The 26920-nt window shown below is 35.2% G+C and overlaps 1 protein-coding gene across 2 annotated transcripts; it reads right to left on the reverse strand.

Moving 5' to 3' along the window:
- Window positions 1-2484: 2484 nt before the first annotated feature.
- nhej1 (nonhomologous end-joining factor 1) lies at window positions 2485-26662 on the reverse strand. Of its 2 annotated transcripts, none has more exons than XM_048200319.1 (8): window positions 26507-26662; window positions 25457-25649; window positions 24119-24337; window positions 21789-21927; window positions 21643-21701; window positions 6482-6677; window positions 3366-3448; window positions 2485-2769 (listed from the first exon to the last, which is right to left on the reverse strand). In XM_048200319.1, the coding sequence occupies exons 2-8, from the start codon at window positions 25622-25624 to the stop codon at window positions 2680-2682; spliced, it is 954 nt and encodes a 317-aa protein (XP_048056276.1). In that variant the 5' UTR covers window positions 25625-25649; window positions 26507-26662; the 3' UTR covers window positions 2485-2679. The 2 variants fall into 2 exon arrangements, with proteins under 2 accessions (XP_048056276.1, XP_048056277.1); XM_048200320.1 differs by lacking the exon at window positions 26507-26662 and adding an exon at window positions 25885-25908.
- Window positions 26663-26920: the final 258 nt, after the last annotated feature.

Here is a 26920-nt window from a genome sequence, read left to right on the forward strand (position 1 = left end):
ACAAATGAATAATGCATTATTAACACTCTAGTAACTACTATTAACTAACAAGAAACTCTGATGAATGAATTAGTAAGTAATAGTGCTCAGTTGAAGGTGGTAGTTCACCATTAACTAATTAGTAACTACTGTTTTTTCATTCCTCCCAGAGAACTACTAAGAACTACTATATACAGATTCATAATTAACATGAACGATGCATAATGTATAATTAATTCTAAAGTAAAGGCCTTGGTAACCCACTAGTAATGACTGAAGTATTACAAAATACTTAAGAAGGAATTACTAATTATTTGGATCAGTATTCTAAAGTGAAAAACATGATAACTCTCTAGTAACTACTGTAGTCATTGTAAACTTTTGATGTTTTTGTGTGTTTTTGTACAGTAATTCCTTATGATATATTTGGTAACACTTGAGTAATTACTAGTGGGTTACCATGATCTTCACTTTAGAATACTGATCCAAATAATTAGTAGTTCCTTTAGAAGGATGTAGTAACACTTAAGTAATTACTAGTGGGTTACCATGATCGTCACTTTAGAATACTGATCCAAATAAGAAGTAGTTACTTTAGAGTTATATAGTAACTCTTGAGTTATTACTATCCAATACTTTACAAAAACCTCAAAAGTTTACAATGACTTCAGTAGTTACTAGAGAGTTATCATGTTTTTTTTAGAATTAATTATACATTATGCATTATTCACATTAATTATGAACATGTATATAGTAGTTCTTAGTAGTTCTCTGGGAGGTATGAAAAAAAACAGTAGTTACTGATTAACTAATAGTGAACTACCACCTTCAACTGAGCACTATTACTTACTAATTCATTCATCAGAGTTACTTGTTAGTTAATAGTAGTTACTAGAGTGTTAATAATGCATTACTCATTTGTTCCTGTGTAGTTATTCATTAATGAAGGATCAGTATTCTAAAGTGTTACCTAATTTTTTAATTTTTTTTTTAGAAAATGACTGATTGTTTCGCTAGATAAGATCCTTATTCCTCATCTGGGATCGTGTATAGTGGCTGCACAGAAACTGCAATTTAGACCTTTAACCCAGTAAACCCCACTGAAGTCCACTATACAGAGAACAACCCTAGAATGTTTTCCTCAAAAACCTTAATTTCTTTTCGACTGAAGAAAGAAAGACATGAACATCTTGGATGACATGGGGGTGAGAAAATTATCATGAAATTTGAATTTAGAAGTGAACTAATCCTTTAAAGGTGCAGTGTGTACATTTTAGGAGGATCTATAGACAAATGCATTATAATCTACATAACTATGTTTTCAGTGGTGCATAAAGACCTTACATAACTGTTATGCTTTTATTAGTTTTATTACCATTTCTATCTACATACACCACAGGTCCCTTTACATGTTAAGTCGCCATTTTGCGCCGACATGTTTCTACAGTAGCCCTAAATGGACAAACTGATCAACATGTGATTTTTTTTTTTTTTTTCCCCAAACGGTTCAGCAGAAATCCCCACCTTGCAACCAATTTCATTGGCTGAGGTTACAGTGACGGGTAGGTTTAGGGATCAGGGTTGGGTGTAGGCAGTCGTTATTGTGATTGACATGGCCAATGAAATGTTTAGAATCGGCTCCAAAGCGGGATTTCCGCTGAACTGGTTTGGGGGGGGGGGGGGGAAATCACGCCGTTTCGTCACCATGTTGTTGTTCTTCTTCTTCATTGGTGTTTTTTGAGGCGGCTTGCATCATCACTACGTTGAATACGCACAAAGTAGTAGTAGTAGTAGTAGTAGTCTGGTTAATGAGAAGCAGAGACCATTCTTTGTTAGAAGTAAGAAGAAACCTCATGGCTTTACTAGCTACTCTCTGCTGTCTCAGACGACCACATCTTTGTCCTGTGTCGGCCACCCTAGCTTCTCTATGGGCTTCAAAAGGGAGGGGTGAGCGGTGGACTGAGCAATTCGCAACCCCACCTCTAGATGGCGCTGACATCAACCCTAGTCTCACGTAGCCAAACCTTCAGACTGATGGCAGAAGGTCTGGACCCCATCGCAGCTTTCAATGGCCAAGTACCGCCCAAGAGGCCATCTGACTAACATGTAAAGCAACCAATCACAGTTCGTTTTGTTCAGCGTCACGTTTAGGGGCGTGAAAATGTAATGCGATGTCCCTACAATAACAGAATGTCGGGACAATAACAAACTGGCAAAACTCTTGAACGTCTTTTAAAGACTTAACCGTGTACTTCACATACTTTTGAAAATCCAGCGTTTAGTTGAACTTGATAAGGAGGTTTGACAACACAACGGGAGGGCCGTTAAAGAACGCAACACACACGTATCCTGGAAGTCCTGTAGAAATCTACTAAACAGAAGACGACTTCAAACCTCCCCATTTTGTGTACCTTATACATCAGATGTTCAGCCAATGATCCGTGGGCGTGATGTCTGAGGCTGAGACTATATCAACCCAACCAACTGACCAAGAGAGAGCTTCTATTAAGGAAAGCAATATTTTATTCATTACTTTTAAGACTTAAAAACTTTAAGATGGGCATACAGAATAAAAACCAACATTAAAATTTCCAGAATCACTTACATATCCAACCTAAAAAGAATAAAAATGTTTATATAAAGCATTCAGAAAATAAAAGTGTCCATATGTGGTGCTATTTGATTCAGAGGAATGAATTGTCACCGAAAAAGCCCCACTGCTTTCTTCTTCTTCGCCCGTGAGGTGGAACGTTCCTCAGAACCCGCAGCAGTTGAAGGTAACGGGACGGTCTGAAGGAATCATTCAGAATTGGTTTTAGTTCCCTTAAAGGAATATGCTGGGTTCAAAACAACTTAAAATTTAGCATTCCTGTTAATTACTGCAGAAAATGATTTTGACTCATAGCTTTATTTGTAAATCGAAAAAAAAAAAAAAAAAAATCATGGACAGTTAGCACTTAAATGCAAGTATGGGGGGAAGCATGCAATAGCTGCCCCATAGACATTCATTGTAGGTGCATTTTTGTACACACGTTTTGTTTGAACTTAATTTATATTTAAACACAGAAAATTACTTCATATCAAGGTGAGTAACATTTTTGTAGTCAGATTTATGTTAAAATTGCCCTGAAGAACACAGGCCTTTTTGTTGAACTTCCAGAACCTCTAAAATCAAACATAATGGTCAAACTTTACCAGCCTAAGGCTCAGCAATGTTGGGTTCACGGTGCAAAAAAACAATTAAAGAAGCCACTTACATGTTCTCTAAAACACAGGGTTCATGGCACTACAGTAGATTTAATTGAATATTTATTTTGTTACATTTTGGCAAGAACAAGTGTAACGACAAAAAACAACTAGCACATGGCAGAAAGAAAAGACCAAACCTGTTTACTGTCTGCCACCAGAGGTCTTCCTGATGATCCTTTGACACAATTCTGTTCTTGAGAAGCCAGTGAAGACGTCACACCTGCACAGCACAGCAAACAAGACAAACACCACTCAAAAATGAAAAACTGTCATCATTTATTAAACCTTGTTCCAAACCAATATAACCTTTCATCTGTGGAACACGAATGGAGACAAAAAGGCTCCAAAATTACAAAAAAAAAAGCACCATAAAAGTGTTCCATTCAAATTCTGAAGCCATACAATAGCTTACAGTGAGCAACCGCAATTTAAAGTCACTATATGTAGAATTCAGAAACCCTTGTTATTAGCGACACCGGTGGCCATTAAGTGAACTGCAGCCAGCAACTTATTACTCATGCTAGCACTCACATGTAACGAGACGTGATACAATGCCCCAATATATTCAAGGTGGAGTACTTTTTTGTTCTTTGCTTCGAAGTAAAAAGAAGTTAATACCTTTGCAGTGATATACTGTTAACGAACATCCTGACGCCGTCCACAATGCTGAGAGCAACAATTAGTTGAATGAGTAAATATCTGCTGCGCACTTTCCTCTCAATAACAAAATGATAACAACAAAAATGACAGCAGTTAGAAAACAGTTAAGTTAAGAAAGCATCTGATTATCGGTATCATGTCGACAGTTGAGATTTACACTGTTATGATAGTTTGAATATTAAAGATGTTTGAGAATACAGACAATATAGACCAGGCTAAGTGAGACTATAGTTTGAATTAATCCCTTTACTTTGCATGACGCATAGCTTACAGTACACGTTAGCTTTTTCTGCATTATCCTGAATACTGTATAAGCATTTCATGTGTAATAGAACGGAAGAGAGGCGCTCAGGAACGCACATAACTGTCACATCCTTTGGATTCTCCTGCCCTTCACATAAAAATCAGTCTACAGGCTTTTATAGACAACCTAGTGTTATATTCATAAGTAAAGTTTGTAGAACGTCTTTTTAAAAGATGTAATATAAGTCTAAGGTGTCCCCTGAATGTGTCTGAAGTTTCAGCTCAAAATACCCCATAGATTTTTTTTTATTAATTTTTTTAACTGCCTATTTTGGGGCATCATTAAATATGAGCCGATTTAGGCTGCGGCCCCTTTAAATGCTCACACTCCCCGCCCACGGAGCTCGCGCTTGCCTTAAACAGTGCATAAACAAAGTTTACACAGCTAATATAACCCTCAAAATGGATCTTTACAAAGTGTTCGTCATGCAACATGTCTAATCGCGCAAGTATGGTATTTATTTGGATGTTTACATTTGATTCTGAATGAGTTTGATAGTTCTCCGTGGGCGGCTAAAGCTAACATTACACACTGTTGGAGATTTATAAAGAATGAAGTTGTGTTTGTGCATTATACAGACTGCAAGTGTTTAAAAATGAAAATAACGACAGTCTTGTCTCCGTGAATACAGTAAGAAACGATGGTAACTTTAACCACATTTAACAGTACATTAGCAACATGCTAACGAAACATTTAGAAAGACAATTTACAAATATCACTAAAAATATCATGTTATCGTGGATCATGTCAGTTATTATTGCTCCATCTGCTATTTTTCACTGTTGTTCTTGCTTGCTTATCTAGTCTGATGATTCAGCTGTGCACAGATCCAGACGTTAATACTTGCTGCCCTTGTGTAATGCCTCGATCATGGGCTGGCATATGCAAATATTGGGGGCGTACACCCCGACTGTTATGTTAGGTCTTTTAAACAAATTAGATTTATATAAGGAGGAGGAAACAATGGAGTTTGAGACTCACTGTATGTCATTTCCATGTACTGAACTCTTGTTATTCAACTATGCCGAGGTAAATTCAATTTTCAATTCGATGGCACCTTTAACTTCTAACAGAAACCACACCAAGGAAGGTCTCATTTTTTAAGTTTCATTACAAGCTGTTCACACATTGGCAATACAAAAAGTGATTAATACACGAAAATTCCTACATATAGCCTCTTTAAGCATCATTTAATCACCAAAAATTGCACCTGCCCCTGCAACTGTCAAATCTCATTAAAGGGATTGATCACCCAAAATTCATCACAAATAAACACACAGAGTGCATCATTGGCATGTTTGAGCAATTCTGCTGTTGCGATATGTGATGTGCTTCATGTATGTGAATCGATCATTGTTTAGATGCAAATATAAAGATACTTAAATGTAATCTGTTTATCATAATTCAATCATATCTGTTCACAAGACTTGGATTAAAGCATTTGATTCATATGGATTGGTTTTACGATGCCTTTATAACCTTTTTTTGTATCTTCTAAGTTTTGGTTACCTGGACTTTCAATGGAGAGACAGAAACCTCTCAGGTTTCATTAAAAACATAAATTTTTGAAGATTAACCAAAGACTTCTGGGTTTGGACGAGGATGAGTAAAAGATGACAGAATTTTTATTTTTGCATAAACTATCCCCTTAGGTCACTGTTATTTTTTGCCAGGTGAGACATGTTCCAAGATCAACATATTTCAACATAACATTCCTGTCCAAAAATTTAGTCCTAACCCTATCCCTAAACCTAACCCTACCCATAACCTCTGCCTAAATTCAGAGGGAAATTATAGCTGAATAACACTGATTTTGAAGCACATGTAAGCTTAAACTTGACATAAACTGTACACTTGTCCCTCAAATCTGATTGGTCGATTGTAATGTTCCAGGATCAACAAAGATGTTGATCCAGGAACAAGTTGTACTTGATGAATCCGCATTCACCTATTCCCTTAACATCTACATATGTATATTAAAATGTGGAGCTTTAAGATGCATCACACCAAATTTGACATCCATAATGATTGGTCATGAGACACAGCAACAGCCAATGTATAATATTTGATACCGCTAATGTTAAACTTGGCCCTACATTTCAACAGGTGCCAATTCTCAGTGGATAATGTTGCATAACAACACTCATTCTTTCACCCATTCCACACTCCTTTTAACAGGACATTCTGCAAAACATTTCCTTTCGTGTTCCACAGAAGACAGACAGATATATGGGTTTGGAACGATTTCTTTTACCCATGTTTTAAGCTCAGTGTCTATGAGGCAGTAACCTGTGGGGAAATCAGTGATTTGTAGGTTTTCAGGTACGTGTTGTTCAGCGATGTTGTTGCCTTCTAACGCATGGCTGCTGTCAGGAGAGCGTTTACGTTTCTGACCCGTTTTCTCAGAGCTCACGGCCATGTACAGGGCCTGCAACTCTGAGTCAAAACCCAAACTGTCCAGCGTCACACCCATCTGTGGAACAATCTAAGAGACAAAAAAAGAGAAAGAATGAGCAAACCATAAAGAAAGACAAGACCTTCAATTCTAATTACTTATTAGTCTCCATAGAGGAACAGTCTTGGACAATTACTTTTTTGAGTACTATTCATTTCTTTAGATGGAAAACTTTTTTTAATGGAAAATTACTTTTGAAAAAGGGATATGCGTGTATATATGGATATGAAATTTAGTGTGTGTAAGAGATTTCTTCCAAAAACATTAAAACTGTTTCTTATTTTAATAGGTTTTAAAATGTAATTTATTCCTGTAATGAAAAGCAGAATTTTCAGCATCATTACTTCAGTTTTCAGTGTCACATGATCCTTCAGAAATCATTCTAATATGCTGATTTGGTGTGGAGTTATTAATTACTATTGATGCTCAATTATTTAAAATAGTTCTTAAAATATAGACTAAATACTCGCTACTAAATACTTTTGTGGAAACTAATTTTTTCAGGATTCTTTGATGAATAGAATGTTCCATGCATCTATTTGAAATACAAACCCGATTCCAAAAATGTTGGGACACTAAAACAGAATGCAATGATGTGGAAGTTTCAAATTTCAATATTTTATTCAGAATACAACACAGATGATATATCAAATGTTTAAACTGAGAAAATGTATCATTTTAAGGGAAAAATAAGTTGATTTTAAATTTCATGGCATCAACACATCTCAAAAAAGTTGGGACAAGGCCATGTTTACCACTGTGTGGCATCCCCTCTTTTTTTATAACAGTCTGCAAACGTCTGGGGACTGAGGAGAAGTTTAGGAATAGGAATGTTGTCCCATTCTTGTCTAATACAGGCTTCTAGTTGCTCAACTGTCTTAGGTCTTCTTTGTCGCATCTTCCTCTTTATGATGCGCCAACTGTTTTCTATAGGTGAAAGATCTGGACTGCAAGCTGGCCATTTTAGTACCCGGATCCTTCTTCTACACAGTCATGATGTTGTAATTGATGCAGTATGTGGTCTGGCATTGTCATGTTGGAAAATGCAAGGTCTTCCCTGAAAAAGACGATGTCTGGATGGGAGCATATGTTGTTCTAGAACTTGGATATACCTTTCAGCATTGATGGTGCCTTTCCAGATGTGTAAGCTGCCCATGCCACACGCACTCATGCAACCCCATACCATCAGAGATGCAGGCTTCTGAACTGAGCGCTGATAACAACTCTGGTTGTCCTTGTCCTCTTTAGTCCGGATGACATGGCATCCCAGTTTTCCAAAAAGAACTTCAAATTTTGATTCGTCTGACCACAGAACAGTTTTCCACTTTGCCACAGTCCATTTTAAATGAGCCTTGGCCCAGAGAAAACGCCTGCGCTTCTGGATCATGTTTAGATATGGCTTCTTTTTTGACCTATAGAGTTTTAGCCGGCCACGGCGAATGGCACGGTGGATTGTGTTCACCGACAATGTTTTCTGGAAGTATTCCTGAGCCCATGTTGTGATTTTCATTACAGTAGCATTCCTGTATGTGATGCAGTGCCGTCTAAGGGCCAGAAGATCACGGGCATCCAGTATGGTTTTCCGGCCTTGACCCTTACGCACAGAGATTGTTCCAGATTCTCTGAATCATTGGATGATATTATGCACTGTAGATGATGAAAACTTCAAACTCTTTGCAATTTTTCTCTGAGAAACTCCTTTCTGATATTGCTCCACTATTTTTCGCCGCAGCATTGGGGGAATTGGTGATCCTCTGCCCATCTTGACTTCTGAGAGACACTGCCACTCTGAGAGGCTCTTTTTATACACAATCATGTTGCTAATTGACCTAATAAGTTGCAAATTGGTCCTCCAGCTGTTCCTTATATGTACATTTAACTTTTCCGGCCTCTTATTGCTACCTGTCCCAACTTTTTTGGAATGTGTAGCTCTCATGAAATCCAAAATGAGCCAATATTTGGCATGACATTTCAAAATGTCTCACTTTCAACATATGTTATCTATATTCTATTGTGAATAAAATAAGTTTATGAGATTTGTAAATTATTGCATTCCTTTTTTTATTCCTTTTTGTACAGTGTCCCAACTTCTTTGGAATTGGGTTTGTAGTAAAGATATTTATAATGTTACAAAAGATTTCTATCACTTGCTGAATGAAAGTTTTCTCTCTTAAATCTTGTCACATTATAAAAGAAAAAAATTATTTACAAAATATTTAATTAAAAAAATAAATAAATAAAATGTTATACCTAAAGAAATAAATAGTAATCATTAATATATATAAAATTTATATAAAAATATATATAAAAATCTTTCAGTTACCTGAAAGAAGCGGTTTTACTATACATAAAGGTGGCCACCATGTTAAGATCACATGAACGGTCAAACACTACTTTATCTAAGAAAAGAAATTATCTTTTGCCTGAGGAAAATGAAGAATTTTTTATTAAAAAAAGTATGCATTATGATCATGGGAATTTGGAAGTGAAATGTTCTTAATTGTCAAGAAAATATGCAGAATGGAAAAAAAAAAATCTTAATGGTAATGGATGGGTGACACCAAGTTCAACAGGGTAATGGTAAAGATGACTGCATTCACACATTCCCCAAACACATTCTCTTTCACAACAGAGAGGACAAATTCTCAAAATTAGCTCGCCAAATATTGACCTGGTGAGATTGGTGACCACTAGATGAATGAAGGGCCCCTAAATATACGTGTAGACGTTTGGGGTTTACATTGATTTATTTTTATTATTTGTTTGTTGAAATATCATAAAAATAAATGAATGCTTTGAGTTCCTCTTTGGGGACAGAGAGGGCAATGTGAGGAGAGAAGCCACAGTTCATGAGTGTGCACTTCCTGTCTCCCCTGAAATCACTTCTCCTCTCCTCTCATATCAATTGATCAATTAAGTTTTGTTTTTTCAGAAAAAGCATGAAGCTACACGATCACATCGATACCAGGCCAGATGATTTACACGAACGCAGATATTGAATCATCCACCATCATCTGCGTGCGTCAAAGAGGGGAAGTGTCAGGAAAAAGCGGTTCATGTGTTAGTGCATCATGTTGATACACCTATTCATAGCTGGTAAACAGCATTGGCTGGTTTTTAGTGGTTTGTGAAAGAACCAATAGACCCTAATGGAAGATTCCAGAGAGTGTCCCAGTTCTTGTTTTGTGCTCAGTACTTTGCTGGTGAAGGTAAGTATGCAAGCAAGCATATACTTCAGTGTAGTCATTTAGTCAAACCCCTCCTCCTAAAAATATCCATTACCTCTTTCTCTCAGTTCACCCATTGTCTCAAACTTCCTAGTTTTCTTTGCATACTAAGATAAACATCACACTATTATCATACTTAGATTAGGGATTTGAACAAATTTGATCACCAGCATTGGCTGGTTTATAGTGGTTTGTGAAAGAACTCTAAACCAATAGACTTCAATGGAAGATTCCAGAGAGCATCCCGATTCTTGTTTTGTGTTCAGCACTTTTCTGGTGAAAGGCAAGTAGTGTGTAGTAAGATATTGAGACATACTATCACTTCATAAAATTGTGACTTATTCATTAGCTTTAAAACTCACAATTACTTAACCTTTAGGTTCATACATTTAAGCAATTCTGTGGTGGTTTCTGCCTTGCATACTTCCATACTTATTTCTTGTCTGAACAACTATTATCTCACACTATCTATTCTGTTACTATTATTACAGTCTTATTTATGTGCATTTGGTTGGTACACCCTACTCAAAGACAAATCAGTGCCACTTGATTTTGAATTTGACATCACAGCAGCAGAATTCTTATTAGCTGTTATAAAAAGACTTACAAAACATGTCTAGATCACAAATTTCACCACACAAGATTTGTAAGATTATTCTTCTCAACTAACATTATTGTTCTTAACTGCATTAAAGGATTAGTCCACTTTCAAATAAAGTTTTCCTGATAATTTACTCACCCCCATGTCATCCAAGATGTTCATGCCTTTCTTTCATCAGTCGAAAAGAAATTTTAGGTTTTTGATGAAAACATTCCAGGATTATTCTCCTTATAGTGGACTTCAATGGCCTCCAGATGGTTGAAGGTCAAAATTACAGTTTCAGTGCAGCTTCAAAGGGCTTTAAGGGTGTTTTCACACCTATGGATCGCTTGTTTTGTTCCGAAACAGGGACTACATTTGTTACAATGTTGCATTTTCTTCTTGGTTCGGTTCGCTTTCACATGGCAACATTTCAAAGCATACCAAAATGCATTTAGGCAAGTCACATGCGAGTAAAACTGTCCTCTTATTGGTCAGAGTTTTCTTTGCGTCATCCATCAAAATAATGATTGACAAGTTCGCTCCATGAGATTATTGTGGCTTTATTTGTAACTGTCGAGACACACGCAAACACTTTATAAATGTAGCCGTCTTTCCAGCTGTTAAATTATATACTACATTCATATTAATACTGCGGCAAATTCAAACGCACGCTCTTTGTCTCTCTCGGTCTGTCTCTGGTTTCCCAGCGCTGTGTAGTAAGCGACCTGTTGTCAGCGTGTCGAGAGAGACTATATACATTTTATAATGAAGCAGAGCAGGAAAAAGGCTTTGTCGGGACAGCATTCTCACACGGAGAAGTGCAATTACACAACAGAGGCGCTCGTTGGTTTACATCTGTGGTAAATAATGTGCTCACTCACAGAATCAGACACTACCGCTTTTTATATCACATTTTCCGTTATGAATTATGATGTCATTTGGTTCGTTGGTCCGTTAACTGGGTCGGATTGCTTTCACATCTCAAGCGAACCGCTCCAGAGTTTGTTTGAAAGCGTACCGAGACCACCTCTTCAAGCAGGTCTCGGTACGCTTGTTTGGTCCGCTTTTAGTGCGCACTCGAGTGCGATTGCTGCTTTCACACCTGCCCAAACGAACCGCACCAAAGGAGAAAACGAACTCTGGTACGATTCAACCGAACTAAATGAGGCAGGTGTGAAAGCACCCTAAACGATACCAGACGAGGAATAAGGGTCTTATCTAGCGAAACGATCTGTCATTTTCGAAAAAAATACAACTGTATATGCTTTATAAACACAAATGATCGCCTTGCACGTGCTTCCGTATTCATCTTACAGAAAAAAATGAAACTGGCGCCGCGTTCGTTCCGTAAGTTGAATAGGGAAGGTGTAGGACATACAGCGTAAGCTTTTTGAAGAATAGAGAAAGCGGAAGCATGAGCAAGGCGATCATTTGTTTGAAGCCCTTTGAAGCTGCACTGAAACTGTAATTTTGACCTTCAACCGTCTGGAGGCCATTGAAGTCCACTTTAAGGAGAAGAATCCTGGAATGTTTTCATCAAAAACCTTAATTTCTTTTCGACTAATGAAAGAAAGACATGAACATCTTGGATGACATGGGGGTGAGTAAATTATCAGGAAAATTTTATTTGAAAGTGAACTAATCCTTTAAGCACATACAGTACAGTCCAAAAGTTTGGAACCACTAAGATTTTTAATGTTTTTAAAAGAAGTTTCGCCTGCTCACCAAGGCTACATTTATTTAATTAAAAATACAGTAAAAAACAGTAATATTGTGAAATATTATTACAATTTAAAATAACTGTTTTCTATTTGAATATATTTCACAAAGTAATTTATTCCTGTGATGGCAAAGCTGAATTTTCAGCCTCAATACTCCAGTCTTCATTGTCACATGATCCTTCAGAAATCATTCTAATATGCTGATCTGCTGCTCAAGAAACATTTAATGTGTACAATTGTACAAAATATTTGTGTACAATATTTTTTTTCAGGATTATTTGATGAATAGAAAGTTCAAAAGAACAGTGTTTATCTGAAATCTAATCTTTTGTAACATTATAAATGTCTTTACTGCCACTTTTGATTGATTTAATGCATCCTTGCTGAATAAAAGTATTAATTTCTTTAATTTCTTTTCAAAAAAATAAAAATAAAAATTCTTACTGACCCCAAACTTTTGAACGATAGTGTATAATGCTACAGAAGCTTTGTATTTCAGATAAATGCTGTTCTTTTGAACTTTCTATTCATCAAGGAATCCTGAAAAAAAAAGTACACAACTGTTTTCAACATTGAAAATAATCATAAATGTTTCTTGAGCAGCAGATCAGCATATTAGAATGATTTCTGAAGGATCATGTGACAATGAAGACTGGAGTAACGATGCTGAAAATTCAGCTTTGATCACAGGAATAAATTACTTTGTCAAATATATTTAAATAGTACACAGTTATTTTAAATTGTAATAATATTTCACAATATTACTGTTTTTTACTGTATTTTTAATTAAATAAATGTAGCCTTGGTGAGCAGACGAAACTTCTTTTAAAAACATTAAAAATCTTAGTGGTTCCAAACTTTTGGACTGTACTGTACACTACTGTTCAAAAGTTTGAGGTTGGTAAGATTTTTGAAAGAAGCCTCTTATGTTCACTATATTTGATCAATAATACAATAAAAACAGTAACATTGTGAAATTGTATTATTATGATTTAAAAATAACTGCTTTCAGTTTAAAGATATTTTAAAATGTAATTTATTCCTGTGGTGTCAAAGCTGAATTTTCAGTATTTTTTTTTTACAAAGTAGTTATATAAATGCGGATGGAAATGTGCTTAAATGTGCAAAAAATACAAAAGTGCAAAATTTTATTTATTTATTTATTTATTTTTTTTTGGAAAATACTTTTTTTGAGCCAAAATCAAGTAACACACGCACACACACAAGCACACACAATCTATAGCGAAACAAATAAAGGCAGGTGAAGTCTTAAAAGGGCATCATGGATTAAACCCAGAGAAGAGCTTCATTTTATAGTCCTCTATAAATCTGTCCTCACTCTCATTCAGTCAAACCCCTCCTCCTAAAAATATCTATTACCTCTTTCTCTCAGTTCACCCTGTCTCACACTCCCTAGTTTTCTTTATTAGTGGTGCATACTAAAACAAACATCCCATTATTATCATACTTAGATGAGGGGTTTGAACAAACCTTAGAACAAATTATGTGGCTTGTTGAGGAGAGGCGTGTTTACTTTTCTACATGTCAATAAAATGCATGAGGGACTGAGCCATATTTTTGTCTTTGGCCAATAAGCAACCTCCCAGAACACACTAGCAACCGCATAGCAGCACACCAACCAAATATCACATAGCAACACCTTGATAACCATGTAAGTATCACGGTAGCAACTTTTTTTTTTGTGGGAGAGCACCTCAACGCTTCCTTTAGAAATCGTAAAAGTGTAGTCACGTCGTTATCTCTTTTTGCTATCTATTTTTACATTTTCTACGATGTTTCCATCGATTAAATTTACGAGAGGCACTCGTGTTTGATGGGATGTTACCCTTGCTCTGGCTGGCAGGGCAGCTCTTCTCAGGGGTTCAAAGTAGGCAGAGTAAACCACAGCCCAGCTACAGCTAACTAATTACAGATCCGAGCTCACCCTGTGGAAAACTGGAGCAGAGCTATACGGAGGGAGAAGTAATAACAGAAAGGGAGACATCTGACCTCTTGAAGCTGTCCTGAATGGGTTTCATGGTTATCAGATTGGGGTGATTATAAAGGCCAGGAGCCAAAAGCTTCAGTTACAGGGAGATGTCTTGAGCTTCAGCTGGGATTAAGGCATGGAAACCTGACAGATTCTAGCGTCTAACAATAAAACACACACTCACACACGAGTGTAGCAGTTACAGGGGACATGTTTCCCCATACTTTACCCCAAAAAACTCCTCCCAAATTCTGCAAAATCCATACTACATTCTTAAAAATAAAGGTTCTTTCTTGGTTCGGTAAATGATCCTTTAAAATGATAGCTCACCCAGACATGAAAATTGTGTCATCATTTACTCGCCCTCAAGTTGTTCCAAACCTGTATGAGTTTCTTTCTTCTGTTGAACACAAAATAACATATTTTAAAGAATGTTGGTAACCAGACAGTTGATGGTAGCCATTGACTTGCATAGTTTTTTTGTCCTACTATGGAAGTCAATTGCTACCGTCAACTGTTTGATTGCCAACATTCATTAAAATATCTTCTTTTGTGTTCAACAAAAGAAAGAAACTCAAACAGGTTTGGAACAACAGCGACCAAAACGCATCTTAATGCCAGGTGGAAACAGGGCCTAAGATACAGGATGGTTTTGCTGGTCTTTAGGTTCAGTACGCTGGATGGGCCGGTGTGGCAGTGGGAAGGGTAACTCCATCAGTGCCAAACCAAAACTGGTTTCTCAGCTCACCCGGTCAAATTTTCTCTTTTTATGCTTCAACCCTAAAAAAACCAACAGTGTGCGTCATTGAAACACATTCACACAGAAATGTATTCAACACCAAAAGACCTGCAAAGAGGACAGCACGTTCACTAATATGGACCCTAAAACAAGTCTTTGTGTTAATCAAGCAAAGTACATACGCCCACTGGAAACACAAAGTAAACGTTCACACTCTCCTTTCCCCTCAAAAACCTGAGCATGCGTCACCGGCGCGGGGTAGACATTCACAGACTTTTAAACTCAACTTTACAAACTCATGGGAACATGTCTTTGCTTAAGTTTTGACCGCCAAAAGACAGCATTTCAAACAGGCCTATCCATCCATCCATCCATCAAACACACACTCTCAACCAGGCTTCTGCCGATCAGGAATCTCAAGAACGGACTCCATTTTTCCAGAGACTCGCTATGTTTGTTTGGCATTTCAGTGAGACATTTTTCCAAACACACCTTCATTTTAATTCTGACTTGGGTCTTAAATGATTCTTCAGTGTGGAGTGGAATTTCCCATTGTATTGCGAGACAGCGGCGGTCAAATGACTTTGATATGTCCAAAAAAATCAAATAACGTGCAAGCTCACATTTCAATAGACACAACAAGTATTTCTGCTGTAGAAAATAATGGCAAAAGCCTCAAAAATTTGGGCAAATAGCCCTGAATATCAAATTCAAAGGGCAAATATTGCCATAAAAAAAAAAAAAAAAAAATATATATATATATATATATATATATATATATATATATATATATATATATATATATATATATATATATATATATATATATATATATATATATATAATTATATATATGATTTATATATATATATATATATATATATATATATATATATATATATATATATATATATATATATATATATATATATATATATATATATATATATATATATATATATATATATATATGATTCTTTATTTATATATAAATAAAGAATTTAAATGAATAAGTTCATTTGGACAGTTCATCAAAAAGATTAAACTGTTTCCATGTGCATAATCTGTATGTAGTGTAAATTTGTTAATTGAGATCCTCATTGTTTTTATGATCCTAGTATGATATACACTTCAGTTCAAATGTTGGGGTCGGTAAGATTTTTTTTTTAGACTTTTATACTCAAAGACTGCATTTATTTGATCAAAATACAGTAAAAACAATAATATTATGAAATATTATATTACAGTTGTTTTATTTAATATATATTTTAAAATGTAATTTATTCCTTTGATGGCTAAAATGAAATTTTCAGCATCCATTACTTCAGCCTTCAGTGTCGCATGATCCTCCAGAAATCATTTTAATATTATCATTATTATATGTTAAAGGTGCCCTAGATTATGTTTTTAAAAGATGTAATATAAGTCTAAGGTGTCCCCTGAATGTGTCTGTGAAGTTTCAGATCAAAATACCCCATTTTTTTTTTTTTTTTCATTTTTTTAACTGCCTATTTTGGGGCATCATTATAAACACGCCGATTTTATGCTGCGGTCCCTTTAAATCCCGTGGTCCACGCCCTCAGATCTTGCGCTTGCCTTGAACAGTGCCTTAACAAAGTTTACACAGCTAATATAACCCTCAAATGGATCTTTACAAAGTGTTCGTCATGCATGCGGCATGTATGCGTCGGATTATGTGAGTATTGTATACTGTTATATTGTTTACTTCTGATTTTGAATGAGTTTGATAGTGCTCCGTGGCTAACGGGTAATGCTACTCTGTTGGAGAGATTTATAAAGAATGAAGTTGTGTTTATGAATTATACAGACTGCAAGTGTTTAAAAATGAAAATAGCGACGGCTCTTGTCTCCGTGAATACAGTAATAACCGATGGTAACTTTAACCACATTTAACAGTACATTAGCAACATGCTAACAAAACATTTAGAAAGACAGTTTACAAATATCACTAAAAATATCATGTTATCGTGGATCATGTCAGTTATTAATGCTCCATCTGCCATTTCTCGCTATTGTTCTTGCTTGCTTACCTAGTCTGATGATTTGGTTGTGCACATCCAGACGTTAATACTGGCTGCCCTTGTCTAATGCCTTTTATAATGTTGGAAACGTGGGCTGGCATATGCAAATATTGGGGGCGTACACCCCGACTGTTACGTAACAGTCGGTGTTATGTTGAGATTCGCCTGTTCTTCGGAGGTCTTTTAAACAAATGAGATTTATATAAGAAGGAGGAAACAATGGAGTTTGAGACTCACTGTGTGTCATTTCCATGTACTGAACTCTTGTTATTTAACTATGCCAAGATAAATTCAATTTTTCATTTGAGGGCACCTTTAAAAAAGGGTTAAAGGCACAGTAAGTAATTTTCGCCACTAGAGGTCGCTTAGTCAAAAAAAGGCATAGCTTGACAACGCCGTGAATGAGCGTGGAATCATGGGAGTTGTTGTCTTCAGCTCCACAGCCGATGGAAAGAAATCCGACGGTTTTGAGCAGAAATCATGTTCATGGATGAGCTAATGTATTAAAGTTTTATCAACTTTACCGTGGTATGAAGAAGGGTGGGCCAAGAGGCGCGGGAGTGTTTGAGTGTTTTGAAAGTTATGTTAATGTTACTCTGTGCGTTCGCTCGGTGGCTGGTAAAAGAGACTTGTTGCACTTTGCAGTAATCTGGATCGATATTAGATTGTCAATAATAAAAACTGAATGACTTGTGTTGCTAAATGACATGCAATAAGGGATGCAAAGGGGTATTTTTTTATATATTTTGGAAAGTTTCTGGAAATTTACCAGAAATGTTCCGTCCCTTTGCATCCCTACGTGCAATTAATTGAAAAAATATATATATATATTTTATGATGGAAAAAGCTCTCTCTGATTATGCTATGTAAGGTACTTGACAAAATAGTGTTGTCTCTGAGGCATGGTAAAAACATGGTACTCAAGGTAAATCAAGAAAACTGCTCATCTGACTATTAAAACAAAATATATTTAAAGCGTCTTTGGTGTTTCCATGGTTTCTACTAAAGTAAAAATGGAAATCGAGGGTAAATGCGAATATGACGTCAATGACAGGCGACGAAATGACATGGTCCGTGTCCTGGTTAAAATTGCTGATTTCTCTGGATTTAAACATTGTTGGAAAGGTTTGGAATAATGTAAGTATTGTGTAATTATTGTCAACAAAATATATAATATATAAAATATATATAAATATATAAATATATAACATTCTAGTGATTTTTGGATATTTTAAATCTAAAAATCTTATATATTGTGCCTTTAATAAAAAAAGGTATCAATGTTAAAAAAAGGTTGTGCAGCTTAATATTTTTATGGAAACCATGATACATTTTTTCAGGCCTCTTTGATGAATAGAAAGTTCAAAAGAACAGTATTTATTCAAATAGAAATCATTGCAAAATTATAAATGTCTTTTACTTTTGGTCAATTTAATGTGTCCTTGCTGAATAAAATGATTCATTTCTTAAAAAAAAAAAAAATCTACCTGACTCAGTGTGTGTATATTATATTATATTATATAAAGATGATTACCTGATCATCTGATAACAATCAAGCTTTGGAGTAATGCCACCAGTTTAAGGGGCAACTGATATCTCAGTGTTTAGTACACTACAGTGAGTGGGTGAGTAGACTCATATCCTTTTCTCACACCACCAAGTCAAGCCACACATATCTGACTGCACATTCACCAGGCCAGTGAGAAATACCGGTGGATTCGCACAAACACACGGGCAGAGATCAAACACGCGCCTATAAAAGGACTCGACTCACGCAGAAAACACGGCTGCCAGCACTGAAATTAAAGCTGATGTCTGAATCCAATAAATAACTCAGTGATTCAGCCAAAAGAACATTACTCATCAAGAGAACAAAAAGTAGCCCATAAACACAAATATATAGTTCTAGTCTAATTTATGCCTGTGAGGTTTGGCTCCTCCCACTGTGGTCAGTGTGTTTGTAATGACCGTAAGGCAGAGTGGTCAGAAGCGTGATAGACTGGCAATCTTGCTTAGTTGGTGGTGTGACCAAAACCCTGGTATGAGTAGTTCTATATGAAAGTACACTCTTAGAAAAAAAAAACAAGGTTCTATATAGACCCTTAAAGGGTTCTGTCAGGTGCTTCATATATAGAACTATTTAGGGGTTCCCATCATGGGACCGTTTTATGGATTTAGTTGTTGTCTGACTCTGCTGACTCAATGAGCGTTTTGCTGTCCATTGGTCATGCCTTAACTGCAATTTCTAGTATTGCATCCTTCTCATGGGCATTTAATAATTTTTGACTTTTCAGTCTGAGTTAAATCTCTTTTTTGGCTCATTTTGCCTGTAAAAGAAAATCTGTCTAATAATTATGCACACCTGAATATGAGGCGTTTTTTGTTTCCAGCCTTCATGAACAATTATATATCACTTATAAATGATTAAATACAACTGAATTGAAAATATATATATATATATATATATATATATATATACACACACACACACACACACACACACACACACACAACCGTTCAAAAGTTTGGGATCAGTAAGATTTTTAATGTCTTTAAGAGAAGTTTCGTCTGCTCACCAAGGCTGCATTTATTTAATTAAAAATACAGTAAAATCAGTAATATTGTGAAATATTATTACAATTTAAAATAACTGTTTTCTATTTGAAAATATTTGAAAATGTAATTTATTCTTGTGTTGGCAAATCTGAATTTTCAGCATCATTACTCCAGTCTTCAGTGTCACATGATCCTTCAGAAATCAATCTAATATGCTGATTCTGCTGCTCAAGAAACATTTATTGTGTACAGATGTACAAAATATTTGTGTACAATATTTTTTTTCAGGATTCTGTGATGAATAGAACAGCATTTATTTGAAATATAATCTTTTGTTACATTTTAAAAGTCTTTACTGTCACTTTTGATCGATTTAATGCATCCTTGCTGAAAAAAAAAATATTAATTTCTTTAAATTCTTCTCAAAAAAATAAAAATAAAAATTCTTACTGACCCCAAACTTTTGAACGGTAGTGTATAATGTTACAAAAGCTTTGTATTTCAGATAAATGCTGTTCTTTTGAACTTTCTATTCATCAAGGAATCCTGAAAAAAAAAAAAAAAAAAAGTACACAACTGTTTTAACATTGATAATAAAAATAAATGTTTCTTGAGCAGCAAACCATCATATTAAAATGATTTCTGAAGGATCACTGAGTAATGATGCTGAAAATTCAGCTTTTCCAACACAGAAATAAATTACATTTCATATTATATTCCAATAGAAAACAGTTATTTTAATTTGTAATAATATTTCACAATATTACTGTTTTTACTGTATTTTTAATTAAATAAATGCAATCTTGGTGAGCAGACAAAACTTCTTTTAAAAATATAAAAAATCTTACCGATCCCAAACTTTTGAACGGTAGTGTGTGTATATATATATATATATATATATATATATATATATATATATATATATATATATATATATATATATATATATATATATATATATATATATATATATATATATATATATACACACACACACACATACACTACCGTTCAACAGTTTTTATTTTTATGTTATCAGTTTTCATTTTTGTTGAGGGTTTTTGTCATTATCATTATTATTGTTTTTTTTTTTTTTTTTTTTATATGTCTATATAGTTCTTATTAATTTTTAGTTTTAGTTATTTTAATACATAAAACAGAAAGAAAATGAGAAATGTTGCTTTGGCAACTTTGTTTTTTTAATAATTTATTTAATTTTACAGCAATTAATGTTTATTTCAGATAACAGATTTTTTTTTTTTTTTTTTTTTACATTTTTAAATATATTTCCGATTGTCTTTGTCTGAAAAAAGAAGGTCATATACACCTAGGATGGCTTGAGGGTGAGTAAATCATGGGATAATTTTCATTTTTGGGTGAACTATAACCCATATATCAAATACTAGAGAAATGCCATGTGTATTCATGGCTTTAGTTTTTTTTTCTTTGAACAAAATGTCAGATTTTATTGCAACCATTAAAGCACAGATCCATCTTTGGATCATTCTCAAGTCATTTGAAAGTCTAAAAATCATGTAAACTTTTAAATTACATTTTTCATTCAAGCTGTTAAACTGATAATATATTTTGTAATAAAAAAAAAAAACTATTATATTAGAAAAATATCAAATAGCAACATTTTCAAAAGTGCATGATTTCAGACTTTTGGATCCCACTGTACATCTACCATAGTAAAACGGTAGTATACCATCATATAGCCCAGTCCTAATCACACACACTACCAAAAAGAGCAGGAAATACCCAAACACACACACGCACACAGCTATGACGGGAAAAGAAATAAAACACTATCCAGTCAATAGACGGTTCAGTGTGAGGCAACGCAACAACAGAGCTGTCACTGCAAACACTCCTCGAGTTCCACAAACCATACCACAGCCTAATTATACACTGTGTGTGTGTGTCCGTGTGTGCTGACCCTCAGCTCTGAGTCAAACAGATCCAGTCTCTCTTCCTGTCTAGCACTTACTGTTTTCTCTCCCGTAACAAACCCTAGAAGCAGCACAGTGACCTGGTTCAGTACATACGCGTGTGACTGAGCAATCATGGGGTCACATGCATGCTAGTTCTGACTGACTAAATTTAGCAGGAGACTGAATGTAAAAATGCTTCGCACCTGCGTGAAGAAGTTCTCCCTGTACTGGTGCACGTCAAATGGCTCTGTTTGTAGTCTGGCTGTGAAGGCAGAGTTTTAGATGAGTGTCAGTGAGCTAAAAACAGACACAAGAGAATATGCATCAAAACCGCAAATGCAACCGTTACCTCTACTCAGGACAGCTCCGTTCTCCTGATAGTCCTGTATCTCTGCATCCTTCCGAGCCAAAAGAGCAGCCAGATCCTCCACTTGCTGCTGCAGGACTCTACTCACTGCCAGCAGGGGGCGCACCAGCTGCCTGCACACCTGATTCACAAGCAAGTTTGCACACAAAAACTACTTGGACACCTACAGTATCATATTTGATAAATTAATTTCTAAGGGCTCTAAATTATCAACATGATCAAAACTTTGCTGAAAAACTTTCTGTGCATAATCTATTACATTCCTTCTGTCATCTGATTGATAATTTATACTTTTTTTTTTAAGCACAAAAAAGGCCTTTTAATATAATTCTAAAAATTTTCACCTTCAGGTCATAGTTTGTGTCTTTTTGCTGTGAAATCTTCAGTTAATGTAAGAATAACTTATTGTTAGTTATATTTTTAGTATCATTTCAAGATGAACATCTTGTGGACTTGAGCAACTTTAAGAAAAATCATGTTAAGTATCAAATATGATACATCAGGTTTTATAGGAACATTTATTTGTTCATCTCTCAGTCATCATTGTATTGCATTGCATTGCATTATATGTTTTGACCCCAACAATAAAACACAGAGCTTTGCTTATAAAACTAAGCAATTACTGTAAATATTTTAAGACGCATTATTGGTAGATATAGAAAGACAACTGATATTGATATTAATTTTATGCAAGTAGTCTATACTATAATAAAGACCTCACTGATTTAAATTACGAGCAGAATCAGAATATCATCTTAAGTTTTGGCCATATAAATATCAGCAACTGCACCAAATTTGCATATTTTTGCTTTGTTTGGGCCTCTGAATAAAAACGAGCCGTTTTTCCTCATGCATGAGTTCCATATTCTCATTATATTGTATTATATGAGCTGAAATTGATATACAAACTTTGTTTTAGATTTATTTTTTAGATTTTGTCTAAAAGTTCACTAAAATGTTCCATTTAAAAAAATATTTAAATGTTAAATGGAACTGTAATGAGGTCTACAGACCTGGAACTACTTGATAGATGTGCGTTTACTTGAAAATAACTGCACACCTTAGAACATTCGGCAACCAATCAGAAGCAAGCGTTCAACATCCCTGTGGTATAAGTAAGAGATAATCCATGGCTAGCCGTGCATTAAACTATTTTAAAGGGATAGTTCACCCAAAAATGAAAATGTGATGTTTATCTGCTTACCCCCAGTGCATCCAAGATGTAGGTGACTTTGTTTCTTCAATTGAACACAAATGATGATTTTTAACTGCAACCGCTACCGTCTGTCAGTGGTATAATGCAAGTCAGCGGGAACTTGGACTATAAGAGTAAATAAAACATGATAGACAAATCCAAATTAAACCCTGCGGCTCGTGACGACACATTGATGTCCTTAGACACGAAACGATCGGTTTGTGCGAGAAACCGAACAGTATTTATATCATTTTTTACCTCTAATACACCACTATGTCCAACTGCATTCATCACTCGATTCGTGAAGTCTGATCGCGCTCCGACAACGGCAGTGATGTCTAGCACTCATTGAAGTATATGCGTGAGACATCACTGCCGCTGTCAGAGCGCGATCAGACCAAACGAATCGAGGATGAATGCAGTTGGACATAGTGGTGTATTAGAGGTAAAAAATGATATAAATACTGTTCGTTTCTCGCACAAACCGATCGTTTCGTGTCTTAGGACATCAATGTATCGTCACGAGCCACAGGGTTTAATTTGGATTTGTCTGTCGTGTTTTATTTACTCTTATAGTCCAAGTTCCCGCTGACTTGCATTATACCACTGACAGACGGCAGCGGTTGCAGTTAAAAATCATCATTTGTGTTCTACTGAAGAAACAAAGACACCTACATCTTGGATGCTCTGGGGGTAAGCAGATAAACATCAAATTTTCATTTTTGGGTGAACTATCCCTTTAATGCAAAAACCATCAGACATGAAGCAGAGTGCATTTAATATTTGGCCGAAAGGGTAAAAAAGACAGTTATTTTCATCGGTTGCGGCTCGTTATATCTAGTTCGCAGTTTGCTTTAAATCAGAAACAGCTATACAGTAGTGTGATAACATTACATTTATTTGAGTAAATTAATTATAGCAAAGAATTAATTATTGAGAGAGAGAGAGAGAGAGATGAGAGATGTGTGTGTGCGCTTCAATGAGGCGCATGAATATAGAACAGTGATTAGACTGACTGGAATTACTTGTGTATTAAACGGTTTTAAGGCACATCTTTCAGCCAATCAGAAGTATTCAGACAGATCATGGTATGAGAATAGATAAGTAAGGTTCGTACCAAGGCTACAGGTGTTGTGGTGCAGCGGAACTCCCAGTAGAACGGCAACCCAGCCAGCTCACTTTTGAGTTTGACTGTTAGATTGTCTCCATGCCTTTCAAGAGCAACGTGTGCAGCAGATGTCTGATCATCATCTTGGCTGGAGAAAGAAGGCCGTGCCACAGAACACAGATGAGAGAAAAAAGCCTGTGTTGGTGCCCTTAGACGCTTATTCAGATCCTATTATACAGAGAAAAAGAGAGAATAAATTAGTATGAAATACTGACAGGTTAAGAAAGCAATATATATACACCATCATTATACACTACCAGCCAAAAGTTTGGAATAATTACGATTTTTTTTATTTTTTATGTTTTTGTAAGAAGTCTCTTCTGCTCACCAAGACTGCAGTTATTTAATTAAAAGTACAGTACATTTAATATTACAGTAAGATTATGAAATATGAACCGTTTTCTATTTGATTATCTTTTAAAATGTCATTTATTCTTCTGATGGCAAAGCTGAATTTTCAGCATCATTACTCTAGTCTTCTTCCTATTTGTGTGTGTGTGTGTGTGTGTGTGTGTGTGTGTGTGTGTGTGTGTGTGTGTGTGTGTGTGTGTGTGTGTAAACCGTAATAAACCACCATTTAAAAGTTTGGTGTAAGTAAGTTTTAAAAAAATAAGTAAAATACTTTTATTCAGCTTGGACGTATTAAATGTATAATGCTAAAAAACATTTCCGTTTCAAATAAATGCTGTTCTTTTGAACTTTCTATTCAGCAAAGAATCTTAAAGAAATTGTATTAGTTTCCACAAAAAAATTAAGCTGCAAAAACTGTTTTAAACATTGAGACCCATTATTAATAATTGAGCATTAATAATAACTGGTATTAGTTAAGCACCAAATCATCATATTAGAATGATTTCTGAAGGATCATGTGACACTGAAGCCTGGAGTAATGATGCTGAAAATTCAGCTTTGCATCAGAGGAATACATTATATAATTTACATAAATATATAATAAATAGAAAACATTTTAAATTTTAATAATATTTTACAATACTACAGTTTTTATTTTTACATTTATTTTGATCAAATAAATGCAGCCTTGGTGAGAATAAGTGACTTCTTCCAAAAACATAAAAAAAAAATAAAAAATTATAACAGGTGACTTGACTTGAAAGACATTTCAGTGTTATGAGTTTTGTACAATTATATCATTCTAACTTTTGATTTTAGATGAACAGAGATAATTAAGAGCACACTGACCTAATGTTACAGTGTGATTATCTGAAGTTTTTAAGTATTGAATTAAATGCACTTCATCTAGATACCAGTAGAGTTGTACATTCTTGCCTGTGCTCGACTCTGGATGTCGTCTGCGTTCATTTCTTCTTCCCACACAGTGCTCAGGTCACTCAGCAGAACCCGGTACTGTGTGTCACCGAACCAGGCTTTAGCCAGGAGATCAGAACCACCAATATTTACCGGCATCCATGGGAGGGCAAACAGGGCTGCTTCCATTTCCCCACAGCACACTTTATACTATCTATTTCATATAAACAATATCATAGTTTTAAAGTCACCATGAAATCAATATTGACAATTTTTTATGGAATACTGCAGCATTTATTATAAATAATTTATCTGTGCAAATCATTATTTTTTAAAATTCATGTGCATTTGTAAACATTAATCAAAATATCTTCCCCTCCCTCTTGCAGGGACATCTCTTCTCTGATGACGTGTTTACTGGCGCGAGGGCGGGACAACCTGTCACTCACATGAGATCCACCAACAGCAAACCACAACCATCCAGTTATTCCTCATGGAACTTAAACATTTTTTCTTGTTCGAGAAGCCGTTTCACTCTGAACAATAGTGAAGAAAAGACTATTGCAACTTCCATTTAATGACGACTTTAATATGTTTAGGCACAGAAACCATACTAGTACCCACAGATCCATGTAACTATTGTTTCTATAAACAAAATATTATTTCTGAGATGAAATATATTACTTTAGAACATTTGGAAATAAGATCAAATAGATGCATCTAAAATAATCCCCCTAAAATACTACAGTTGGCACACTATGATAAAATTTTATATTGATTCAGCTTTTCTTAGTAAATTCGATAAAATATGTTGTCGCATTCGTGTCAGAATTTCTGATGAGCCGTAAGCAAATCGAGGCAGCTTTAAAAGTGTTTAATCCAGCTATGATGGTTGAATCTGCATTATTTTGGTTCTGGTGCGTCATGTAACAGTTGTCACGCTTCCTTTTATATGTATAAACAACTGACAGCGTGTAAGTACATTCTTCACATAGACATTCAGTAACAAAATGCATGTTAGAAAGCGTTTTACATTTTTAATGGGTGAAGAAATGACCAGTATCGACTCACCAACAAGGGGGCAGTTTCGACTGACGCACATTCCCCATAAAACAAACAAGGATTAAAACGTTCCGGGAGGAATAGTTCCGTTGTTCAACAAACAGGGTGCATCCTACGGGGAACTAAGACTTTTCCACTTGAGTTGAATCAGGTGTTTTAATTAGCGAGTATTTTAGTGATCTAAATTAAACATTGCTGAGAAACATTGATATATAGAACATTAATGCATTAAGTAATATCACTGAACTGATAGGAGTATTCATTGCTAAATGACCCATATGTTAACCCATAACCTGCAAACAACCAGAAAAATTAGATGAACTGTTATCTAACATAAAATATAAATACTGTTCAAAAGTTTTAGATCTGTAAGGTTTTTTAATATTTTTAAAAGAAGTGTCTTCTGTTCACCAAGGCTGTATT

This window comes from Megalobrama amblycephala, linkage group LG8 (assembly GCF_018812025.1).
Source record: "Megalobrama amblycephala isolate DHTTF-2021 linkage group LG8, ASM1881202v1, whole genome shotgun sequence".
Lineage (NCBI taxonomy): Eukaryota > Metazoa > Chordata > Actinopteri > Cypriniformes > Xenocyprididae > Megalobrama > Megalobrama amblycephala.

What these genes read in the sequence shown, in the direction of transcription:
- nhej1 (XM_048200319.1), bottom strand. Translation starts at nt 25,624, where the DNA reads ATGGAAGCAGCCCTGTTTGCCCTCCCATGGATGCCGGTAAATATTGGT. An exon ending in CCACAACACCTGTAGCCTTG is followed by an intron (nt 21,928 to 24,118) that starts GTACGAACCTTA and finishes CTTGTGAATCAG; the next exon opens with GTGTGCAGGCAGCTGGTGCG. An exon ending in TGGTGGCAGACAGTAAACAG is followed by an intron (nt 2,770 to 3,365) that starts GTTTGGTCTTTT and finishes TGATTCCTTCAG; the next exon opens with ACCGTCCCGTTACCTTCAAC.